Source organism: Lactuca virosa, chromosome 5 (genome assembly GCF_052849685.1).
Source record: "Lactuca virosa cultivar CGN04683 chromosome 5, Lactuca_virosa_CGN04683_v6, whole genome shotgun sequence".
Taxonomy (NCBI): Eukaryota; Viridiplantae; Streptophyta; class Magnoliopsida; order Asterales; family Asteraceae; genus Lactuca; species Lactuca virosa.
The window spans coordinates 336,032,927-336,055,880 of NC_136430.1; the positions used below are offsets into that span (position 1 = coordinate 336,032,927).

General features: G+C 38.7%; 2 protein-coding genes across 2 annotated transcripts; both read left to right on the top strand.

The window, feature by feature from the left end:
• Positions 1 to 220: 220 nt before the first annotated feature.
• LOC145113274 (uncharacterized) lies at positions 221 to 649 on the top strand. Its single transcript, XM_079049387.1, has one exon. It carries the CDS (start codon positions 221 to 223, stop codon positions 647 to 649), a length of 429 nt encoding a protein of 142 aa, XP_078905513.1.
• Positions 650 to 9,254: 8,605 nt separating this feature from the next.
• Positions 9,255 to 9,620, top strand: LOC145113275 (putative mitochondrial protein AtMg00860). Its single transcript, XM_079049388.1, has one exon. It carries the CDS (start codon positions 9,255 to 9,257, stop codon positions 9,618 to 9,620), a length of 366 nt encoding a protein of 121 aa, XP_078905514.1.
• Positions 9,621 to 22,954: the final 13,334 nt, after the last annotated feature.

The following is a 22,954-nucleotide window of genomic DNA, read 5'->3' on the forward strand; positions in this document are numbered from 1 at the left end:
GGTAAATATTCCCCTTCTAGATGCAATTAAATAACTACCCCGATATGCTAAATTTTTAAAAGAGTTATGTACTTCAAAAAGAAAATTAAAAGGGAACGAAACAGTTAAAGTAAGCGAGAATGTTTCAGTTGTTTTACAGAAAAGGCTACCCCCAAAGTGCAAGGATCCAGGAGTATTTACTGTTCCTTGCAAGTTGGGGAACCTTTCAGTTCTGTGAGCTATGTTGGACTTAGGAGCTTCTATAAATGTTTTGCCATACTCACTTTTTAAAACTATCGGGGTAAGGCATTTAAAAAGAACAGGAGTCATCGTTCAGTTAGCTGATCGTTCTCTGGTGCACCCAAAAGGTGTGCTGGAAGACGTTTTAGTTCAAATGAATGAACTCATATTCCCAGCTGATTTCTATGTTTTCGATATGGGAGATGACGACTCACCAAACTCAGGTTCCATTCTTTTGGGGAGACCATTTTTAAAAACCGCCAGAACCAAAATAGATGTTTATGATGGTACCCTTTCAATGGAATTTGATGGTGAAGTTATCAACTTCAATATTTATGAGGCCATGCGTTATCCTGATGATGTTTCAGCCCTAAATTTCATTGATGTAATTGAACCAGGGCCCATTGATGATTTTATCCTAAGAGGGTAAAAGCGATATCAGGGCCCCTTGATGATTTTATTTGACTTATGTGTCGGGCCCGGTCAGGACTGAATTGATGTGTTCAATTAAGTTCTATGTCAAACGAATCTGAGATCGAGAAACAAACTGATGGACAATAAGTATGACTATGTTCCATGTGATTGTCCACACGATATCTAGAACAGAGGATCATACGATCCCTTATCTAAAGGACAGGTTACTGATAAGATCAGAGTTCGACAGCGTCTTTGTGAGCTACGATTGCTAATCGGATTCTACTTGCATTTATGGTTACTAGACTTATCCAAGTGGGAGACTGTTGGATTAGTGTCTAAGCCCGTAACCATATTTGGTAAGTACTTGACCCGGTTGTGCATGATCCTTTTGGGTTGCCTTCACCAAAGCAACTTGACTGGAGAAATAATAGAGAAAGAGGTTGTTATGGTTTATTAATATATTATAAGAATAATATATTAAGAGAGAAATCATATTTGTTTAGTTAACATTGGTCAAGAATTAATTGAGAATTAATTTTGTGATAAAAAGAAATTAACTAAAGTAGGGGGACTGAACTGCAATTGTGTGATAGTTGGAAAGTAGGGCAAAGGATGCCCTATAGGATAGGGTAAACGAATTCAAGGGGATAAGGCCTTAGAATTCGTCCAAGGCAAGGGTTCTAGAATTATCCTTGGGCTGCTTGGTGGCTAAGCAACCAGATAAGGATAAGGACTGAAACCCTAATCCCTACACCTATATAAGGACCCCTTGGCTTAGGAAAATCAGCCACTTGATCCTAGAAGTTCCCAGAGCCGATTTTCTGCCTCTCCTCTCCTCTCTCTCTCTCTCTCTCTCTCTCTTGCCTCTCCATTTGCTCTTGGTGTTTGTGAGCCATTAGAGGTACTACACTTGTGGTACTTGCTTTCAAAGACAAGAGGATTGAAGATACAAGTTGTTATTACAACATAACAACAAGAGGTATGTAATCCTTTGTCCTTTCCAAATTTCGAAATTACTAGGAGCATGCTAGGGTTCTTCATGTGTTCATAATGTTGTGTAACTAATAGCAAAACATAGATCCAAAACTAGGGTTGCATGCACACGTAGGATTATTTGTATAAAACCCATCAGTGGTATCAGAGCCATTGGTTTTTGTTTTCAATTAGCATTATACAAAGGTATGAATTTGACACTTTAGGGTTTATGGCCAATAAACCCTAGGAGGCATGGTTTTCGAAATTAGGGTTCTTGAACCCTAAATTTCGAAATTGATAAGGGTTTCCCAAAACCCTTTCCTTAGCCCCCAAGATTTCGAATTCTAGGGTTTACCAACCCTAGGGTTTCGAATTTGGCCTCCTCCCCAATATAAGATCCTAAATTTTAGGGATTAGGATAATGCCTTAACTTATAATTATTTTTTAATTGTTTAAAATGTGGTAATTAAAGATTTTGAATTATCCCATCCCATATTTTCGATTTTAGGGGATTTAAGGGATTAGGTTAAATTAATTGTTTAATTTAAAAGATAATCCTTCAAGATTTGATAATTAAAATAAATTGTTTATATTTGGGATAATTATTAAATCAAGAGTTTTAATATTTAAAATTTTAAATTAAAAGGTTTTAGATTTCGAAAATTTTAAATTGAATTAAAACCCTAGTATTTAAAAATGTTTAAAATACACCTTATACTATTATAATATTACAAGATTAATATATATATATATATATATATATATATATATATATATATATATATGTATAACTTAAAATGCTAGTCTTACCGTTAGTAGGCCTCATTTACGAAGCCAATCTATAAGGGGGGTATAAGGTTATGGCCTATAAAATGGCCGTTTAATGGGTGTCCACTCTCACCCACCGCTTCCTTGATTGATGGAGGGTCGTTAGCCGAACGGGTAGGATAGAGCAAACCCTTCCTCATTAAAAGTATAATGAATTATAAAAGTAACTAAATTTTTTTACAACAATTCTCAATCTTAGTTACTTTAGGAAAAGTGAATTGGTGCAATTCCATGAAGTTATGCTTTGCACCCTTGTTAAGACGTTAGTGGAGCGCGTGTGGTTAACCGACACACTAATTTGACTCTAAGCATAGGTGGAAAAGGGTGACTGATTATTTGTCATAGTTCGATGGAGCATGTGTGGCTAACCGGCACATCGAATAGGTGACTGTAACAATGAGGGCACCATGTACATTTGCATGGTTATTCACACCCGCTTTGTGATCCTCGGCATCCCAGTCCAAACTAGAGGGGCACATCGAGATTTAAACATGCCATTGAAAAGTTAAATGAATCTCAAAAGATCTAGGAGTTTTTAATACATTTAAAACTTAGCTTTAATTTGTTTTTCATGATGGAAATTAGTGAATCGTCATTCACTTACCCTCAAATTATTTACTTGTTAGATTACGACATCCCTCTTCCAATTTGTAAATAATGTTGTTAGATCCTAGCCCTAATTTCTCATTTAAGTGTTTAATTGGGGATTCATTTCTAATCAAACTTTGTTCTTTTCCTTTTCAGATGTCGAACAACAACAACAACGCTTCTGGTTTAAACTCCTCTGGCTCATTCTCACTCATGAACTTGTGTGGGAGAGTGATCTTTGATGGGTCCAATTTCAACGATTGGATCTGCAACATTCGGATGGCCACTCGTTACGAGGACAAAGAGTATGTCCTCGACGAGAAACTGAAGGAGATTGACATCAACACTGCCTCTGCTGAAGAAATCGCGGCCTTTGAGGCCCACGAGCGTGATGCCACGAAAGTCCATTGCATCATGTTAGCGACTATGACTGCAGAAATCCAGAAGTCCTATGAGGACATGTACCCCTACGAGACGCACCAAGATCTGCTGGACCGGTACCACCAGAGCGCTAGGCAAGAAAGGTACGAGATCATCACCTCGATGATCACTACCAAAATGGGTAATGGAGAGTCCCTTACCGCTCATCTGCAAAAGGTGCATAGATATGTCGATCGCCTGCTAAAGTTGAATGTGAACTTTGATGAAGAGCTGGAAATTGATATTATCCTTCACTCCTTGCCTCCCTGTTATAGCCAGTTCCGCATGACCTACCACATGAACAAGGAGGAGGTCTCTTTGAGCAAGCTTCAGGTCTTGTTGAGGACTGCTGAGAGCAACCTCAAGGAAAAATCTGTTGTATCAACTCCAACTCCCGCTGCTGCCCCTGTCTTGGAAATAGAACAAGGGAAGGGTAAGAAGAGGAAGGCTCCCTCAAAGAGCCACCACAAGGGAAAGTCCCAAGATGATACCTCTTCTAGTGGAACCAAAGTTGGTTCTGCTAAACCCAACTCTAACATTAAGGAGGCAGAGTGCCACTACTGCCACAAGATAGGGCATTGGAAGAGAAGCTGCCCAGAATATCTGCAGGCCATCAAGGATGGGAAGATCAAGCTATCTTTCGCAGGTATTTACACAATTAAATCTAATGGTTTATCACATGCTACTTCTTGGGTTCTTGATACAGGATGTGGTTTTCACATATGTTATGATTTGCAGGGACTAATAAGAAATAGGGATGTGGAGCATGGAAGGATGAATCTGATCATGGGAAACAGAAGATCGTCGCCTCTCACCAAGATTGGAGTTTATTCCTTAGTGCTTAGTAATGGATTAGATTTAGATTTAAACAATTGTTGCTATTTGCCAGATATGGCAAGAAACATCATTTCATTTCATGGTTTATATAGACAAGGTTTTAGATATTCATTTGATAATGAAAAGGGTTCTATTTATGCTTATCTTAATATTGTTTTATATTTTGAAGCATTGCCATGTAATGGAATATATGAGACTGTGATGGTTGTAGATAACTTAGGAAATGATGTGTTGTGTGTGGATTCTTCTAATAGTATGGATAAATCATGCTTGTGGCGTTGTCGTCTTGGACATGTCAACAAGAAACGCATAGCCCAACTCCAAAAGGATAGAGTGTTGGAGTCATTCGACCTTAGGGACGATGACGTGTGCGAGTCTTGTTTACTTGGAAAGATGACCAAGTCACCCTTCACTGGCACTTGTGCGAGGGGTGAGGGTTTATTGGATCTCATACATACAGATGTATGTGGACCCTTTAGATCCACCACAAGGGATACGGACCGCTTCTATGTGAATTTCACCGACGATTATAGCAGATATGGGTATATCTACTTAATCAAGCACAAGTCAGAAACCTTTGAAAAGTTCAAAGAGTATAAACAAGAAGTGGAGAATCAGTTGGGCAGGAAAATCAAGATGCTTCAATCTGATCGAGGTGGAGAGTACCTAAGTCTTGAATTCCACGACTACCTCAAGGAATGCAGAATAGTTTCGCAATTGACGCCACCTAGGACACCGCAGTTGAATGGTGTAGCTGAGAGGCGTAATCGAACCTTGCTAGACATGGTTCGTTCCATGATGAGTCGTGCTTCACTACCTATCTCATTCTGGGGGTATGCCTTAGAGACTGCCGCCCATATCCTTAACTTAGTCCTTACGAAGAAGGTTGCCAAAACACCTCACGAAATGTGGACAGGGAAGGCTCCCTCGTTGGCACATATCAAGGTTTGGGGTTGCGAGGATTTCGTAAGACGAGAGACTCACGACAAGCTCGAACCTCGTAGTGAGCGATGTATTTTCATCGGCTACCCGCAGAAATCCTTTGGATATCTCTTCTATAGACCGAGTGACAATGTTGTCTTCGTTGTGAGGAGAGGGGTTTTCCGAGAGCGAGAACTCATAAGCCAAGGAGACAGTGGGAGGCAAATCGATCTTGAAGAGCTTCAAGATTCGAGTGATGAAGGAACCTCTAACACTGGCGCTCAACCAGAGGAGGAAACTCCGGTTGAACCGATCGACGAGTCCTTACCTCTTAGACGTTCCGAAAGGGTTAGTGTTCCACCCCAGTTTTATGGTTTTCATATTACTACAGAAGGGGATACGTTCATTAGTGATAGTACACTAGTGAATCTAGATGAACCTAACAGCTATAAGGAAGCCATGGCAGGCCCGGAGTCTGCAAAATGGAAAGAGGCTATGGACAGCGGGATTCAGTCCATGTATGACAACCAAGTTTAGAATTTGGTTGACAATGTACCAGGTCGTAAGACGGTCGGGTGCAAGTGGATCTTCAAGAAGAAGACTGACGTGGATGGGAATGTGCACACTTATAAGGCACGATTGGTTGCGAAGGGTTTCACTCAAACTCCTGGAGTTGACTACGACCAAACCTTCTCACCAGTTGCGAAGATAAAGTCTATCAGGGTGATGCTGGTCATTGCTGCATTTCATGACTATGAAATATGGCAGATGGATGTCAAGACCGCTTTCCTTAATGGGAAGTTGGCTGAGGATGTTTACATGGCTCAACCAGAGGGTTTTGTCAATGTGAAGCATCCCAATAGAGTGTGTAAGCTTGAGAAGTCCATTTATGGACTTAAGCAAGTGTCTCGCAGATGGAATCTTTGTTTTGATGATAAGGTCAAAGAGTTTGGTTTTCTGCGAAGCGAGGATGAATCATGTGTATATGTCAAAGCCAGTGGGAGTATAGTTAGCTTCCTCGTATTGTATGTCGATGACATACCACTCATAGGAAACGACATCCCGAAACTGCAGGAAGTTAAGTCCTGGCTCGGGAAGTGCTTCGCTATGAAGGACCTCGGAGAAGCTACCTATATTTTGGGAATAAGGATAGTGAGAAACAGAAGTAAGAGACTAATAAGACTTAGTCAGAATACTTACTTGGACAAGGTACTAAAACGTTTTAGTATGGAGAATTCAAAGAAAAGGGGAGTTACCAATCCAAAGTAATGCCAAGTTGAGTAAGACTCAAAGTCCGAGTACTGAAGTCGAGATAGCAGAGATGAGCCGAGTACCTTACGCTTCCGCAGTTGGCTCGATCATGTATGCTATGACTTGTACTCGCCCTGATGTGGCCTTCACTTTGAGCATGGTCAGCAGATATCAAGGGAACCCTGGCAAAGCACATTGGACTGTAGTCAAAAATATTCTTAAGTACCTTCGGAGGACCAAGGAATGGTTTCTAGTCCTCGGTGGGAGTGATGACTTAAAGGTGCGAGGGTAGAGTGACGCCAGTTTTTAGACCGACAGGGACAACTACCGTTCGTAGTCGGGCTGGGTCTTTACCCTTAATGGAGGAGCAGTGACTTGGAAAAGTTCCAAACAGGAAACCGTAGCTGATTCAACGTGCGAATCAGAGTATATAGCGGCAAGCGAAGCGTCAAAGGAGGCGATATGGTTGAAGAACTTCATCGGAGACCTTGGAGTTGTGTCGGCCATACAAGAGCCTATGTAAATTTTTTGTGATAATGAAGAAGCGGTTGCCTTGACCAAGGAACCGAGGGATCATGGTAGATCTCGACATATCGACAGAAAATATCATTTTATTCGACATCGGGTGGAAGAAGGACTCCTCGTAGTAAAGAGGGTATCGTCGGAGGATAACCCAGCAGATCCCCTTACGAAGGGACTGAGTAGGGTTAAACACTTGCAGCATGCTAGGAGCATAGGGCTGAAGGACGATATTAGTTTAAATTATATAGTTTAGAAACGTGTAATAGATAAATGTAATTGACATTTGATGATTAAATAAAAGGGTATTATTTATTAGTAAAGTTACTGTCTTATGTTAATTGTTTACCTATTGTTTCATTTTGCATGTTTTGACTTCCTGAATAATAAATTTATTCAAATCGTCCACAGTCGTTCATATGTTGGAAGTAGGTATGAATGAAGACTATCATGAATTGGTGTGTAGATTGTCTAAAGTGTGTTAGACAAATCAAAAAGTTTGCTACAACGTTCATGAGTGCTTATGAACAAGTTTTGAGTATTGGAATAAACCCACGCTTGCTGGAATCACTTCATGGAATTCATCACGAGTGATCGCAAGACGATAATATCATATGGTCTTAAAACCTAGATATATGGTTTATTGTTTGCTAGTTGGTTGTGCATTGATAATGCGTAAACGCATCAGTAACTTGATGTTATAAAACGCATTGTTGTGTATGATTTGATTAGTGAATAGTAAATGCATATAAGTCGAAGTTTATCTGTTCCTTTTATCCTAAGAGGGTAAAAGCGATATCAGGGCCCCTTGATGATTTTATTTGACTTATGTGTCGGGCCCGGTCAGGACTGAATTGATGTGTTCAATTAAGTTCTATGTCAAACGAATATGAGATCGAGAAACAAACTGATGGATAATAAGTATGACTATGTTCCATGTGATTGTCCACACGATATCTAGAACAGAGGATCATACGATCCCTTATCTAAAGGACAGGTTACTGATAAGATCAAAGTTCGACATCGTCTTTGTGAGCTACGATTGCTAATCGGATTCTACTTGCATTTTTATGGTTACTAGAATTATCCAAGTGGGAGACTGTTGGATTAGTGTCTAAGCCTGTAACCATATTTGGTAAGTACTTGACCCGGTTGTGCATGGTCCTTTTGGGTTGCCTTCACCAAAGCAACTTGACTGGAGAAATAATAGAGAAAGAGGTTGTTATGGTTTATTAATATATTATAAGAATAATATATTAAGAGAGAAATCATATTTTTTTAGTTAACATTGGTCAAGAATTAATTGAGAATTAATTTTGTGATAAAAAGAAATTAACTAAACTAGGGGGACCGAACTGCAATTGTGTGATAGTTGGAAAGTAGGGCAAAGGATGCCCTATAGGATAGGGTGGACGAATTCAAGGGGATAAGGCCTTATAATTCGTCCAAGGCAAGGGTTCTAGAATTATCCTTGGGCTGCTTGGTGGCTAAGCAACCAGATAAGGATAAGGACTGAAACCCTAATCCCTATACCTATATAAGGACCCCTTGGCTTAGGAAAATCAGCCACTTGATCCTAGAAGTTCCCAGAGCCGATTTTCTGCCTCTCCCCCCCTCTCTCTCTCTCTTGCCTCTCCATTTGCTCTTGGTGTTTGTGAGCCATTAGAGGTACTACACTTGTGGTACTTGCTTTCAAAGACAATAAGATTGAAGATACAAGTTGTTATTACAACATAACAACAACATGTATGTAATCCTTTGTCCTTTCCAAATTTCGAAATTACTAGGAGCATGTTAGGGTTCTTCATGTGTTCATAATGTTGTGTAACTAATAGAAAAACATAGATCTAAAACTAGGGTTGCATCACACATAGGATTGTTTGTATAAAACCCATCAGAAAGATCATTTTCCTCTCCCATTTATAGATCAGATGCTAGAGAGGCTTGCTGGAAAATCCCACTACTGCTGCTTGGATGGATTTTCAGGTTTCCATCAGATTCCAGTTGCTCCAGAAGACCAGGAGAAAACGACTTTCACCTGCCCTTTCGGGACATTCGTGTATAGGCGTATGCCCTTTGGACTCTGCAACGCACCCGCAACCTTTCAAAGGTGTATGGTTAGTATATTCTCCGAGTATGTCGAAAATACCATAGAAGTCTTCATGGATGATTTTACCGTCTATGGAGACTGATTTGATATTTTTTTGAAAAACCTCTGAAAACTTTTACAAAGATGTATAGAAACAGACCTGGTCTTAAATTTTGAAAAATGTCACTTTATGGTTGACCAAGGTCTGATTCTTGGACATATTGTTTCAAAAAGAGGTTTGGAAGTCGATAAAGCAAAAATAGATGTTATAAAGAGCTTACCCTACCTGAAGAATGTTTGGGAAGTACGTTCCTTTCTTGTCCATGCAGGGTTTTACAGGAGGTTTATAAAAGATTTTTCAAAGATATCAGTTCCCATGTGCCAGTTATTGCAAAAAGATGTTGAATTTGACTTCAATGAAGATTGCAATAAGGCTTTTGATGTGTTGAAAAATCTTCTTACTTCTGCCCCCATTATTCAGCCCCCAGATTGGAGTTTACCATTCGAGATAATGTGTGACGCCAGTAACACTGCTGTTGGAGATGTTCTAGGATAGAGAAAAGACCGGGTCCCCCACGTTATATATTATGCATCAAAGACTTTGGACAGCGCCCAAGCAAATTACTCCACCACTGAAAAAGAGTTGTTGTCAATTGTTTTTGCATTGGAAAAATTCAGACAATATATGTTGGGCACGAAAGTTATAATCTTTTCGGATCACGCAGCCATTCGGTACCTTCTTGCCAAAAAGGACTTAAAGCCAAGGTTGATTAAATGGATTTTGCTGGTACAAGAATTTGATATAGAGATCAGGGACAAAAGTGGGAGAGAAAATTTGGTAGCTGATCATTTGAGTCGACTCACTCCACCTGAAGACCCGTCACCGATCCGTGAAACATTTCCTGACGAGCATCTATTCGTTGTTCATAACCCTCCTTGGTTGGCTGATATAGTGAACTACTTGGTCTCCAGAGAATTCCCTTCAGATCTCACCCGAGCCCAGAAAGATAAAATAAGGAAGGAGGCGAAAAGAAATGTTTGGGACGAGTCGTATCTATGGAAACACTGTGTTGATCAGGTGATTATAAGATGTGTACCTCAAGATGAAGTCAAGTCAATTCTGAATTTCTGCCATTCAGAAGCTTGTGGAGGGCATTATGGTCCACAACGAACCGCACGCAAGGTTTTCGACAACGGTCTTTATTGGCCTCATATTTTTCGTGACTCTTTTCTATTTTGCAAAACTTGTGAGAGGTGCCAAATGACTGGGTCTTTGACATCTCGTAATCAAATGCCACTTACTCCAATCTTGGTATGTGAAATCTTTGACGTTTGGGGTATAGATTTTATGGGTCCGTTTCCCGCCTTCTTTCGGGTTTGTGTACATCTTACTTGCTGTGGATTACGTTTCCAAATGGGTCGAGGCAAAAGCTACACGAACAAACGATGCCAATGTTGTAGTTGATTTTGTCAAGACAAACATATTTGCTAGGTTTGGGACACCAAAAGCCATTATTAGTGATCAGGGCACGTATTTCTGCAACCGCACCCTTGAAGCGGTCCTCAAGAAATATGGTGTCACACATCGGGTATCCACAGCATATCACCCGCAAACCAATGGGCAGGCTGAAGCTTCAAACAGACAGATTAAGGGCATTATAGAGAAAACCATCAACCCGGTCAAGAAAGATTGGAGTATTCGATTGGATGATGCGTTATGGGCTCACCGGACAATATACAAAACTTCTATCGGTATGTCACCATATCGAATAGTTTTTGGCAAACCGTGTCGATTACCGGTTGAACCGGAGCATCGAGCATATTGGGCTATCAAAAAGTTGAACATGAGTGTGGATGAAGCTGGTAAAAAAATAAGGTTGGATATCCAATAGTTAGAAGAAATCTGGAACGATGCGTACGAGAACGAAGCAATCTATAAGGAGAAGACAAAAGCTTTTCACGACAAGATGATCTCGCGAAAGGTATTCACTACCGGTCAAAAGGTACTCTTATATCACTCTCGTTTCAAACTTATTTCCGGTAAATTGAGGTCTCGTTGGGTGGGACCTTTTGTTGTTACTAACGTGTTTGATCATGGTGCTATAGAAATTAAGAGTGAATAAACAGGAAAGATTTTTAAGGTGAATGGTCACCGTCTCTGTGACATCCCCATTTTCACGGACAAAAACGACCGATTTTGTTTATGCTTTATAAAAATCAGAGTACCTCTTTTAATAAAAATGTTGCGGAATTTGTTCCCAGAAAAACATGATAAATACGTTATCAAAGCATTTCCGAAGAAATGTATTTTTATTCATTTTAAAACATTGGGATGTCATCGTCAATACAGAAACATAAGCATAAACAGAACTTACATTCATTATCACTAGTGATTTATATCTCCTTAATCTATCAGTGTAATGTAACTTCATATCGACACCTGTGATTCAAATAAACTAAGTGGGTCAGGTTGGGAAACCTGGTGAGTACATAGGGTTTTCAACCCACAATAATATAATTATTATGTTTAAACATCAAACAATCAACCCAATTACCCATCCCCATTATCTTCTTTACTCTTAAGGATCTACCCTAAGAATCATCTATTCTTCGTTCATTCATTCCTAAGGATTATCCTAAGGAATCGACATGAAGTCCATTGTTGTCATGGTTTACTCAATAGGCACTAAGTCTCATAGTCGCCAGGGTTATTCTCTTTTATCGACAGTAACGATTCCGAGACTCCTCTCACAACACATGTCAAGGGGTTTAGGCCCTACGTTGCATAGTCGCCAGGGTTAATCTCGTCTATCGACAGTGTCGTTTCCGATACTCCTCTCACAACACATGTCAATGAGTTTTTAGAGTACAGCTGGTGAGCACACAGTTCAAAACACCTACAGGTTGCGAGCCTGCTAGTGTCCACTGGACTATCTAGAATAGTCCGTGGTTGTCATCCATACTCTGCTGAATGACGGGGCCAACACATGGGTAAAAGGCTTCTCTCATGGTTCACCTCTCACCCTTATCTCATGGTTTATATCACCTCTCATCATTTTTTTTGTCACACAACAACTATTTCATCTACCCATGTTTTACCCAACACACTTTGTAGATATAAAATACATATACAGTTTAAATCATTTAAAACATGTATAGAAATCTTTCACCTAGCATAGACGGTAAGTATACAGACAATATGCACACATAGCATGTAATTTATATTAAATACTTCATATCTATGTGTAAGATGAATGTAACTATGCACTCACTTGATTAGGTGGTGACTCTGCACTTGGACAACACTTCGTTACTTTTAAAACAATTTCCTTCGACAAAATCTAGTATCATTACCACTAGGGTTTAGTCTAATATTTATACCGAGACTAATTAATAGTCTAACCATTATTACTATTATATAAGCGATAAGCAACACTATTATATAACTCATAATAATAGCCCAAATAGTTATTTTAAGGTCCTAATAATGTTACTATAATTAATTAGAAGCTATATTAAAAATAGCATATGCGTAGCTTACTTACAGCGGATTCTCTTAAAAACCGGGCTTCGCTTGGAGCAGCGTTTCTGAGCCGAAAGGCTCTTTTCTCGGGGCTTCGGCAGCCTCGGGGCTTCCTTCGGGTGATAGGGGGTTTACCTAGACTTTAGGGGGGGGGGGGGGGTTAGGGAGCTTAGAGAGAGAGTATAGAGAGAGAAAGAAGAGGCTTGAGGGGTGAGGAAATGAGGGAGCCCGACACTCTTATTTATAGGCTGAATTCCTGATGGACTCGCCGAGTAGAAGTACTAACTCACCGAGTCCATGCCACATGTCAGCTTTCTGGTGGTCAAACGTGTGTGGCCTGTATTGTGCCACGTCACCCCTTTTGCAGCAGCACCCTGCCGACTTCTAAACCCCCTAACTTTTGCATACGAACTCCGTTTTCGACGTTCTTTATATCCACGCGTAGGTAAAAACAAGATCTACAACTTTCATTTAGACTCCATCGGCTAATTCTTGTCCGATCTTAAATTTAACAGTAGGAGGAGATTAGACTGTTAAATGACCGCGAAAAATTCGTAACTCCTTCATACGGACTCCGTTTTCGTATGTCTTTTTATCGTTGAGTTCCTATTAATGAGATCTTCAAGTCTCATTTAGGTTGCGTAGGCCAAAAACCGCTCGAACTAAAATTCGAGTTTCGGGCCGTGCACTGCTATGCCAAATCTTAGAAAATTCATAACTTCCTCATATGAACTCAGATTTGGGCGTTCTTTTTTTGTATGTTCTCGGTTTAACGTATTCTACAAATTTTGTTGATATCACTAAGGCCAAAATTCGATCTATCGTAAATTCACTATTTACGCTTCCCGGTGCCGTGCCGGTTTTGCCGTAAAACTTCGACGGACAATAACTTCTTCGTTATAACTCGGATTTCGGCGTTATTTATATGCACGGAACCCTTGATACATATTCTACAACTCGGTTAAGATTATTTATTCTAAATAATATTTTGTCGAAAAGTCGTTTTTGACCCCTATTATCTCTAAATTGACTAGCCCGAATCTACGGGCGTTACAGTCTCAAACCATTTTACGAAGGGTTTCAAGTTACAAATGAAGAAATGGAGGTAGTCGAGGTCCCGACTTACCGCAATTGAGGAAGCCAAGTAACAACATCGAGCCAACGACAAAAAAAAACGGGCAGCTTACCGGGAGGCAACCCGGGCGTTTGTTTTGATTTTCGTTTTTGCAACTTCTTTTTAATTTTTGTGTGTTTTTAGCTACTTAGGTCGTTTTCTTTTAACTGAATCGTGTTTTTAAAATAAGAAGGAACATAGAGAATTTGAAAAAAATTGAAAAATACAGTTTTGGTGGAACCTGTGACCGCATGCCCAGTCTTTGCGATCGCAAGTTATACATTTTGGGATCGCAGGTATACATCGAGGTTTTTTTTGGAACCGTTTTCACGAAAATAGCAAACCTGCGATCGCATCTATCTCGTTTTTGTTCCTGGCTCACTTTTGAACAATAAAAAAATCGAATAAAGCCATTTTTCCAAACTTGCGATCGCAGACTCCTTACTTGCGATCGCATGTATCGAGTTCTTATAATATAACCGTTACCTGCCTCGAGAAACGTGCCCCACGGTCGATTTTTCAAAACTTGCGATCGCAGGTTCCCCCCTTGCGGTCGCAGGTTGTGTTTTTTGCTATAAATACTGATCGCAGCCTCATTTGTAACCACCACACTCCAAAAATTCTCTCTGAAATCCACTATATTTCGAGTTCTTTGACCAACAAACAACCAAATCGCTCGTTTTTCTTCCAAATCAAGCAAATAAGGTATCAATCTCTTCTATTTTAATCCTACAACATCTATACGGTAATGAAATCATGTTTTCACGGTTGAAATTCTCCAAAAATCTCATTTTGTTCATTTTGAAATTTGAATTTTTGTGAGTTTTTTTTCATATCTACGTTCCGTTAGTCATCCGCAGGCCACGAAAAGTAGAAACATTTGCTCACGACGCAATTCAGAAGAGATTGATCCGAACAGAATTTCAAAAATCAAAAAAAAATTCGGCACGAAAAATATACTGCTGCTCAACGCACAGTCAGGTATTTTCGTTCTGAAACTGAATTTCTGTTTTTGTTATATATTTGTGCGGTCGTTTGGGAGTAGTTAGAAATACTTATTTTTTCTTTATTATTATTATTAATTTTACCTAGAAATTGTACCTACCTTGTCCCAATTCACCTTGCAAAATGCCCCCTAGACCCTCCCGTTCACGCAGACAGGTTGACACCTCAGACCCGTCATACACTGTCTAGGTGGACAATGTCACTGTAGATTTAGGTTCACAGGCCGCACTTAACTGTTACCAGTGGCTTCTTGACCGCGAGATTATGCCACAAGCCTGGGCCCCTAGCCGCACACTAATGCGGGAACTCCATATTTATGGTGGTGTTCACGCTCTTTTTGCCAATATTGGCTGGGAGCACCTATTATCTGCAGATTTTGCCACTTGTCCACTACTGACCCGAGACTTTTTAGCTACCCCGAGTGAGGTAAATCATGAGGGAAACTTAGCTTTTTGCATTTTTAGAACCCATCACACTATTCACGTAGACCAGTTATGTACTATCTTCCATACCCCCATCACCAGTTTATCCCAGCCCACCCCCGCTTTTGACGTACGCGATTTTTGGTACTCCATCACTGGTTTGGAGTCTTATAATTCAGCCCAATCCGTACAAACTAGTATTGTGAACCTTGTTCTCAAAATTGCATTGAAAATTATATGCAATATCATTTATGCACAGCTTGAGACTACAAAAGTCGGCAAAGCCGAGCTTTTCCTTTTGTGGTGCATGATCACCAGGTCGCATCGCCCGCATTTTGGTGATATTATCATCAAACGATTCCATAGAGTTATAGCCCTTCGCACCGGCGGTGTAATTCGTTGTGGTGGTCTGATTTCTGTCATTGCCCGCTCCCTCGTGCAGAAATCTCCTCCGGGGTACACCTTCTTTGCGGGTGATTCTTTCCGTTTGACCCTGCAGACCCTTAGGGCTATCCACATGCTTCGTACTGCCCCAGGTGGGTATGTTTAGATGCAGGGTCGCTCCACTTACTTCAAGGTCACTGGCCCTGATGACATTGCCCTCGCTGACCCCATTAGCGACACTGTGTGGGTTCTTCAGTCGAACATCCCACCACCTCTTCGCCCACGTAGGGCACAACAATCCCGATAGCCACATTCTGATCGACCATCTTCATCCACTATGCACCCAGATTACGCAAACACCACACCTATATCCTTTAGCCAGCCTGATCCCATGCAGACTGACTATCAGGATCAGCCCCCACCCACCCACCCATCTCACCCTGACCCCAACTCCCCCTTCACTTACCAGCATTATCTTGACCTCCGTCAGGATATTGCTTCCCTTCAGCAGACTATGACTGGTCTTCGCCTCGACTATCAGCTTTATAGCTCTCAGGTTACCGACTATCGTGACGAGCTCTTAGGATTGCGCGACGATTTTACCGATTTCCGCGACCATTTCTTCCGTCGCTATGCACCCCCGTCAGACTAGTCGTCTTTCACTCCTCCCTAAGCATTGAGGACAATGCTTAATTTTAAGTTTGGGGAGGGGATTTCCTATCTTTTTGTAAAAAGTTTTTATTTTGTCATTTTTATTTAAAAAAAATCCAAAAAATTAAAAAAAATTTAAAAATCCAAAAAAAAAAAAATTAGAAAAGTTTAAAAAATCCAAAAAGATTTTTCATTTATGTTTTTTTTATTTGTCATTTTATTTCTTCCTAGTTTTTTTCTAAAATATTTTCATTTTGTTGCATTTTGCATTTTGTATATATATATATATATATATATATATATATATATATATATATATATATATATATATATATATATACACGAGATGATGACACTCTTTACATACGATAGCTCCATGAAGTGGGATATTGAGAATTGAAAATGAAAAAAATCCGAAGCAACCTAATTGTTATTGGAAGTGTAGAAACAACTGTCATAACCAAGGGGCCCAAGACACCGTGATTCGAGACCCCGACCTTAGATAATAAAAAAATGGCATACTGAAACGTTTTTTGGGCGGTAATAACAGCTCTAGGATGATTTGCTTATTAATGTTTAAAAAGAATCTTTATCGGCAACTCTGAACCCACAGAACATGGCCCTATTTGTTGACACGCGTTACCCTTCGCGGTAACAGAGAGCTTAAGTATCAGATCCACACAGTCAAAATGAAGAAAGGGTACAACGTTATATCTGGTACCCAAATCAAAGAATTTCAAGCGCTCAATTGAAGAAACTTCAAGAAATTCCAAAAAAAAAAAGAGAGATTGAAGAAATCAAGCTCAAAACGAAGTATAAATTAAAGTTCAATCAAGTTAGAAGTCATTCCAAAGTTACATCTGGCGAATAAAGAACTGTGTGATATGATACCTGTGGCTCTCGAAAAAGTGAAAGCATAGAGCTCGGGCTCCTACGGGGGTTGGCCCTTGCTGCTTCGGTGAAAGCTGATTTGGTCGTGCGGGTTCTTAAGGATGCGTCGATTCTGATTCTTGGCCATCTAGTCTTAAGGACATGAGATCCGGACTGTGTTATTTTCGCTCATAAAGCTAATTAAGGTATAAAGTTTAAATAAAACTATAGTTGGATTATTGGGTTACACCGTTTTGTGGTCTTCCTTACCTTGGGAGTCTGTGATACATGAAAGATAGCAGGATGGTTGCTTTGGTGTTAGTGATTGGAGCCCATTATCGATGTAAAGTCTGATCGTAAAAAGAAAAAAAATATAAAAAGTAAATTGAAAAAAAAGAAGCATGTTTCATTTTAGTTGTTTGTTTCTCATTTGCATATTATTTTAGTTCATTGTTCATTTTCTTTATCTTTGCATGCATATTTTATGTTTAGCTTTGGTAATTCTCATTATTTAGGTTTTCGTCTTCAAGTTGACGTGTGTCTAGGTTATTCCTTTATTGCCCTTAGCCTCGATTCCGTTTCCAAGGTTATCGTTTCCTTACTTGAGGGCAAGTAAGGTCTAAGCTTGGGGAGGTTTGTTAGATGCATTTTATATGCATCTTTTAGCACAATTTCCTACGTATTTCATTATAAAAAGCTAACTAACTACCGGTTATTCTTATGTATTTCGTGTTTCATGATTATTTTGAAGAATGCCCGTACTGCTCACGTTTGTTATGACTTTTCAGGGCCATTTGGAGCACATGGATGATTGCACAAGTTCGGGATGCGTTTGTGGATGCTTAGGAGCTTAATTGGAGTCTAGACCAATGAGGGATGCCGGAAAATGATCAAGAACTGCTTGGAAGGAGGAACGGCGATCAAAAGAGCCAAAAAAAAATAACATGTGATCGCACTTTGTCTCCTTGCGATCGCAGGTTTGCCTTTGCGATCGCATGTTGGGTTGCAGGTTGCCTTCGAGGTTTTGTCAAGCCAAAAAATTCATCAGCTGAGAAAAAAAGAAACATGCGATCGCAGGTTGTGCCCTTGCGATCGCAGGTTGGTCAATTTGCGTCGAAATGGCAACGTACTTCATTAAAAAGTCTCGTGACATGTTTTGGGTGATACATGCGATCGCACGTACGACGTTTTGACAGCTAGACGTATAAATACAGCTTGATACTCTTCCAGTAACCCTAATTGGCGATTCCTGGCGATTCAGAGGCGATTTTCAGAGGTTTTCAAGTGAAGAACGCAAATCTAAAGGAGACGATTCGATTTCTATTCGTAGTTTAATAAGATTTATCGTTTAGATTCTATTTTCACTGTTTGTAATCCGTTTTTATCCATGTCAGGCTAAAAACTCAGATTTCAGTTTCGCAAGACGTAACCTTTTCGTATGATTAATCATTAGACACTATGTTTGACTATGATTACTGTTTAGTTTGATCAATTCTATGTTAAATTGAGTGTTTGATCTTGATTTCAATTTCAGTTGGCCACTTAAATTGTTTGTGAATCATTCTAGTCATCTAATTGTTTAGATCCATAATTGTCTAGATTAATTAGTAAAAAGTGACAAGTATTAGATTAATTCTGAGTTTAGGGTTAACTCTATTATGAAATGATCAAACAAGTTTTAACGCCTCCGAGCTTATGAGAGGTATTGAACTTTACTGGGAATTGCACTGTGTCTAATGCAACTTTTCTTTGTTAATCAATAACTTGTTTGATTAATTTAGTAAAAAGTTAGGTTTAATTCAAAGAACTTATTTTGATTAAATAATTTTCGTAATTGAGGTCATTAGAGCTTGTTAATGAACTTCAGTACCAGTTTGAACAAGTGCATAGTTAAATATTGTGTTGAAGGTTAATTATATGATTAGGGGAGTCACCGCGAAACTGGAATTGCTTTCTCTTATTTGAATTTTCACCGCTTTAAAGTTGGTTATTTTTTTTTGTCATTTTCAATTTTTATTAGTTAAAATTTCAGAAATACCCCCCCCCTTTTATGTTTATTGCATTCATCAAGAATCAGTTCACACCTTACACAAAGAGGTGTAAACATTAGGACGTGTCCCTGAGGATCCGACTCTGCTTACCTGTACTACCTGTTAGTGCAATAGAGCAGTTTATTTATTATTTTTATTTGTTTAAATCGTGTACGACATCGGTCTTAACAAACATCTTAGATGGAAATATGTATATAGGATAAATGTATTATTAATACTAAAACACAAGTGATAGAGAAGATGACAATATCTACACGACCACCAAATTAAACAATACTTCAGATTATACATAGAAATCACACTCATTTATCCATAGGATTGAACTAATCATAAACCTAATTAGGGGTGAGCATCGGAACAAGGTACCCATTTTCGGAACCGGAACCGCATCGGAACCACCGGGTCCAGAACCGGAACTGCCTTAAGCGGTTCCGGTTCCGGTTTTTATTTTTCCGGAACCGCTACCCGCCGGGTACCCGTCGGAACCGATTTTTGTGTGTGTGTATATATATATATATATATATATATATATATATATATATATATATATATATATATATATATATATATATAGAGGATGTATAGTTAATTGTTGAATAAGTTTACTATTGGACGCTCCTATGAAATGAGAATTATATGAAATTCATGGACATGGTAAGCCTTTATATCATATAAAGAGTTACAGATCACAGATCTTATAAGTTGGTTTTTTGTTACCGATTTCAAATCATTGTTTCTTTATTTCTTTTTTTTTTATATGTTTTAAAATGTTTACATGTATCTTCTCTATTTATAAATTAAGTTACCTTAACTCTTGTTTATTTTGGTTCATTGAAGTAATTTTTCAATCATTAATATTTATACATTTTAATAATTCGTTTATTTACGACACACCAAATTTTTAACCAAGTTTTAAATGAGAAAATTATAAAATCCAAAAAGCAATCACGTACCCGGTACCGGAACCGGTTCCGACGGTTCCATGACCGGTTCCAAAATCTAAAGAACCGATGTAACCGATTCCGGTTCCGGTTCCTAAATTCCAAGAAACCGCCGGTTCCGGTTCTGGTTCCATACAATTAGGGCGGGTACCCGCTTATGCTCACCCCTAAACCTAATCACAACTAAATCAACTAGGTTATGAAATTAAGTTGCGCAAACGATATGATGGGTTCAAAGAAACAACAAGGGGAAGAGGGAGCGGAATGTTACGAGAGAAAAACGTGACATGCACGAAATTTTATTGGATTGTTTTGCTAAAGAGAATGGTGGTGAATTGCAATCAATTAACACAATAAAAGAATCAGCTCAACTGGCGCGAAGTGCCACCATGGTGAATTTACCTAATGCATTTGAAGAAGACCCTTTCCTCTTTCTTTTTGCTTTGTCCCTACCCATCCGTCGGATAATTTCTTCCAGATCAAGCTCTTCTTCGTCATTCAAATTTAACCCGACTCGAGCATCAGAGAAGTTGTATATCCACTTGAGCTTATTTTTGTTATTTTTCTTGGTTCTTCTGGAAGTAGGACTTTGGCTTCGAATTCTCTCTATCTTGGACTAGAAGATAACACTGCCCAAGAGTCACTAAAATTGAACATCTTTCTCGTTTCCTTGTGAAACAAATGCAAAGCCTCTTGAAGAATTTATTTATCTCCTTGATTGTTTCTCCTTTAGCTTTTTAGGTTGTTGTACAACCTTTCATCTTCGAAACACATTTTGGGATTTCTCGCCACTTTGAATTAAATTAGTGTTTATTACGGTACTTATCACCTTTACCCAACTCCTTGCAAAACCTTTCAAGGATGTGTGGCCATAAATGTTCATGCACTTTGTGTATTTTCTTGCTTTGAATCCTCAGAAATGTATTATTGGTTTTATAGGTTACAAAAACTTGTTGGATTATGTGTCTAATCCCATAACTATAATTGGTATGTACTTGATTTGATAGTAGCATGGTTCTTTTGGGTTGCCTTCACCCTAGCTACTTGACATGATGACTTTTAGAGAGAGAGGTTGAATTTGTTATTTGGAATAATAAATTTATTTATTAATGTATTATAAAAAGAATATATTAATTAGAAATCATGTTATTTAATTAGTATTTAATCAAAAATTAATTTGGAATTAATTTCGGGATTAAAGAAACTGATTAAAGGAACATGGACTGTTTTGCAAATCAATGATAGTTGTGAAACTGAGCTGATGGACTCCTTAATTAGGAGTGGACGAAATCCTATAGGGATGCCCTATAGATTTCGTCCAAGGCTTCCTAACTAAGGGTCCATGGGTTGCTTAAGCCTTAAGCAGGAAATTAGGGTTTCCTCCAGAAACCCTAGCAGCCATCAGCTATATAAGGAACCCTTAGGCTTAGGATTTTAGGGGATTGCTTGCTAAGAAGAAACCCTAGCTGAAATTATAAGTGCTTCCCTCCTCTCTCCTCTCATCCTTTTGCTAGTGGTGTTTGTGAACCATTAGAGGTGCAACATTTGAGACATTAAGCTTTCAAGAGTCAGGGATCTACAAGGAGTTCTTGTTATTACTATATAACAAGTAAGGTAATCATCAAAACCCTTTTGATTTGTAATTTTTGAATTTATATATGTTAGATCTAGGGTTTTGCTTTGGTATTCAATTTGCATTTTCAACTAGTGAAAAACTTAGATCCAAAGCAACTAGGGTTGCATAAACACATAGGTTGTTGTTATGCTCAAAACCCATATGTGCTTGCAAAATTTCACTTAACACTTAAGGGCACAAGCAACCTAAAGGATCTATGTCATAACACTTTGAAGGCAACATACTATGAACAACAAAACTAACATGAACCCTAATGTAATCAAAAATACCAAGTTAGGGTTACATACCTTTGATTTGTTGTAATAAACAAATCACTTCAACCCCTTGTAGTTGTTGGTCTTAGAAAGCTTAGCACCAAAAGGATGATGCCTCTAATGAATCACATCCAAACCCTAGAACTAGAAGACAAGTGAAGAGAGAGGAAAGGCAATGAGAAAATCGGATTTCTCTAGGTAAAGAAGTGCACCAAAATAGATGACCCAAGGGTCCTATTTATAGTTAGAGTAAATTACACGAATGGTCCCTATGGTTTGGGGTAATTTGCACGCTTGGTCCCTAACTTATTTTTTATTTAACTCGGAAAGTTCTTCTGTTTGCTTTTGTTACGCGCTTGGTCCCCACTGTTTGTTTTTGTTATGTGTTTGGTCCCTGTTTTACCTAAAAAGACTATTATTTAAATAGGGAAAAATGGTGGGGTATGTAAGGTAAGATGAGGGGGTGGGGTTGGGGGTGTGTTTATTTAAATAAATTAAAAAAATCAAGGGCAAAATAGTTTTTTTAGGTAAGACAGGGACCAAGCGCGTAACAAAAACAAACAGTAGGGACCTTCTGAGTAAAAAAAATAAGTCAGGGACCAAACGTGTAAATTACTCTAAACCATAGGGACCATTCGTGTAATTTACTCTTATAGTTGTCAAGAAACCCTAAAAACCTTAAATTTAAACATATAATAATAATAATTCAAATCAAGCAATTATCTAGTTTCCTAATTATCATTTAAAGGCTTCTAGAAACCCTAATAGGGTCCTCAAAACCGTCCATATGATGGAGATTTCTAGATCCTCTAATTTGTTCGACTATTGAACAATTACAACTTAGTCATTGCACCTTTAATTAATTTCAATTAATCGCAAATTAATTCCAGACTAATTATGATTAATAATTAATCAATTCTAATTGATTTCATATTAATTTATTAATCATATAAATTAACAAATCAGTTATTTAACTATTGGTTTCATATTAATTTATTAATCTCATAATAAATTAACGAATTAACTTTATATTTCCATA

Excerpts from the sequence above, each read along its gene's own strand:
- LOC145113274 (XM_079049387.1), top strand. The coding sequence starts at position 221 with ATGTTGGACTTAGGAGCTTCTATAAATGTTTTGCCATACTCACTTTTT.
- LOC145113275 (XM_079049388.1), top strand. The coding sequence starts at position 9,255 with ATGGTTGACCAAGGTCTGATTCTTGGACATATTGTTTCAAAAAGAGGT.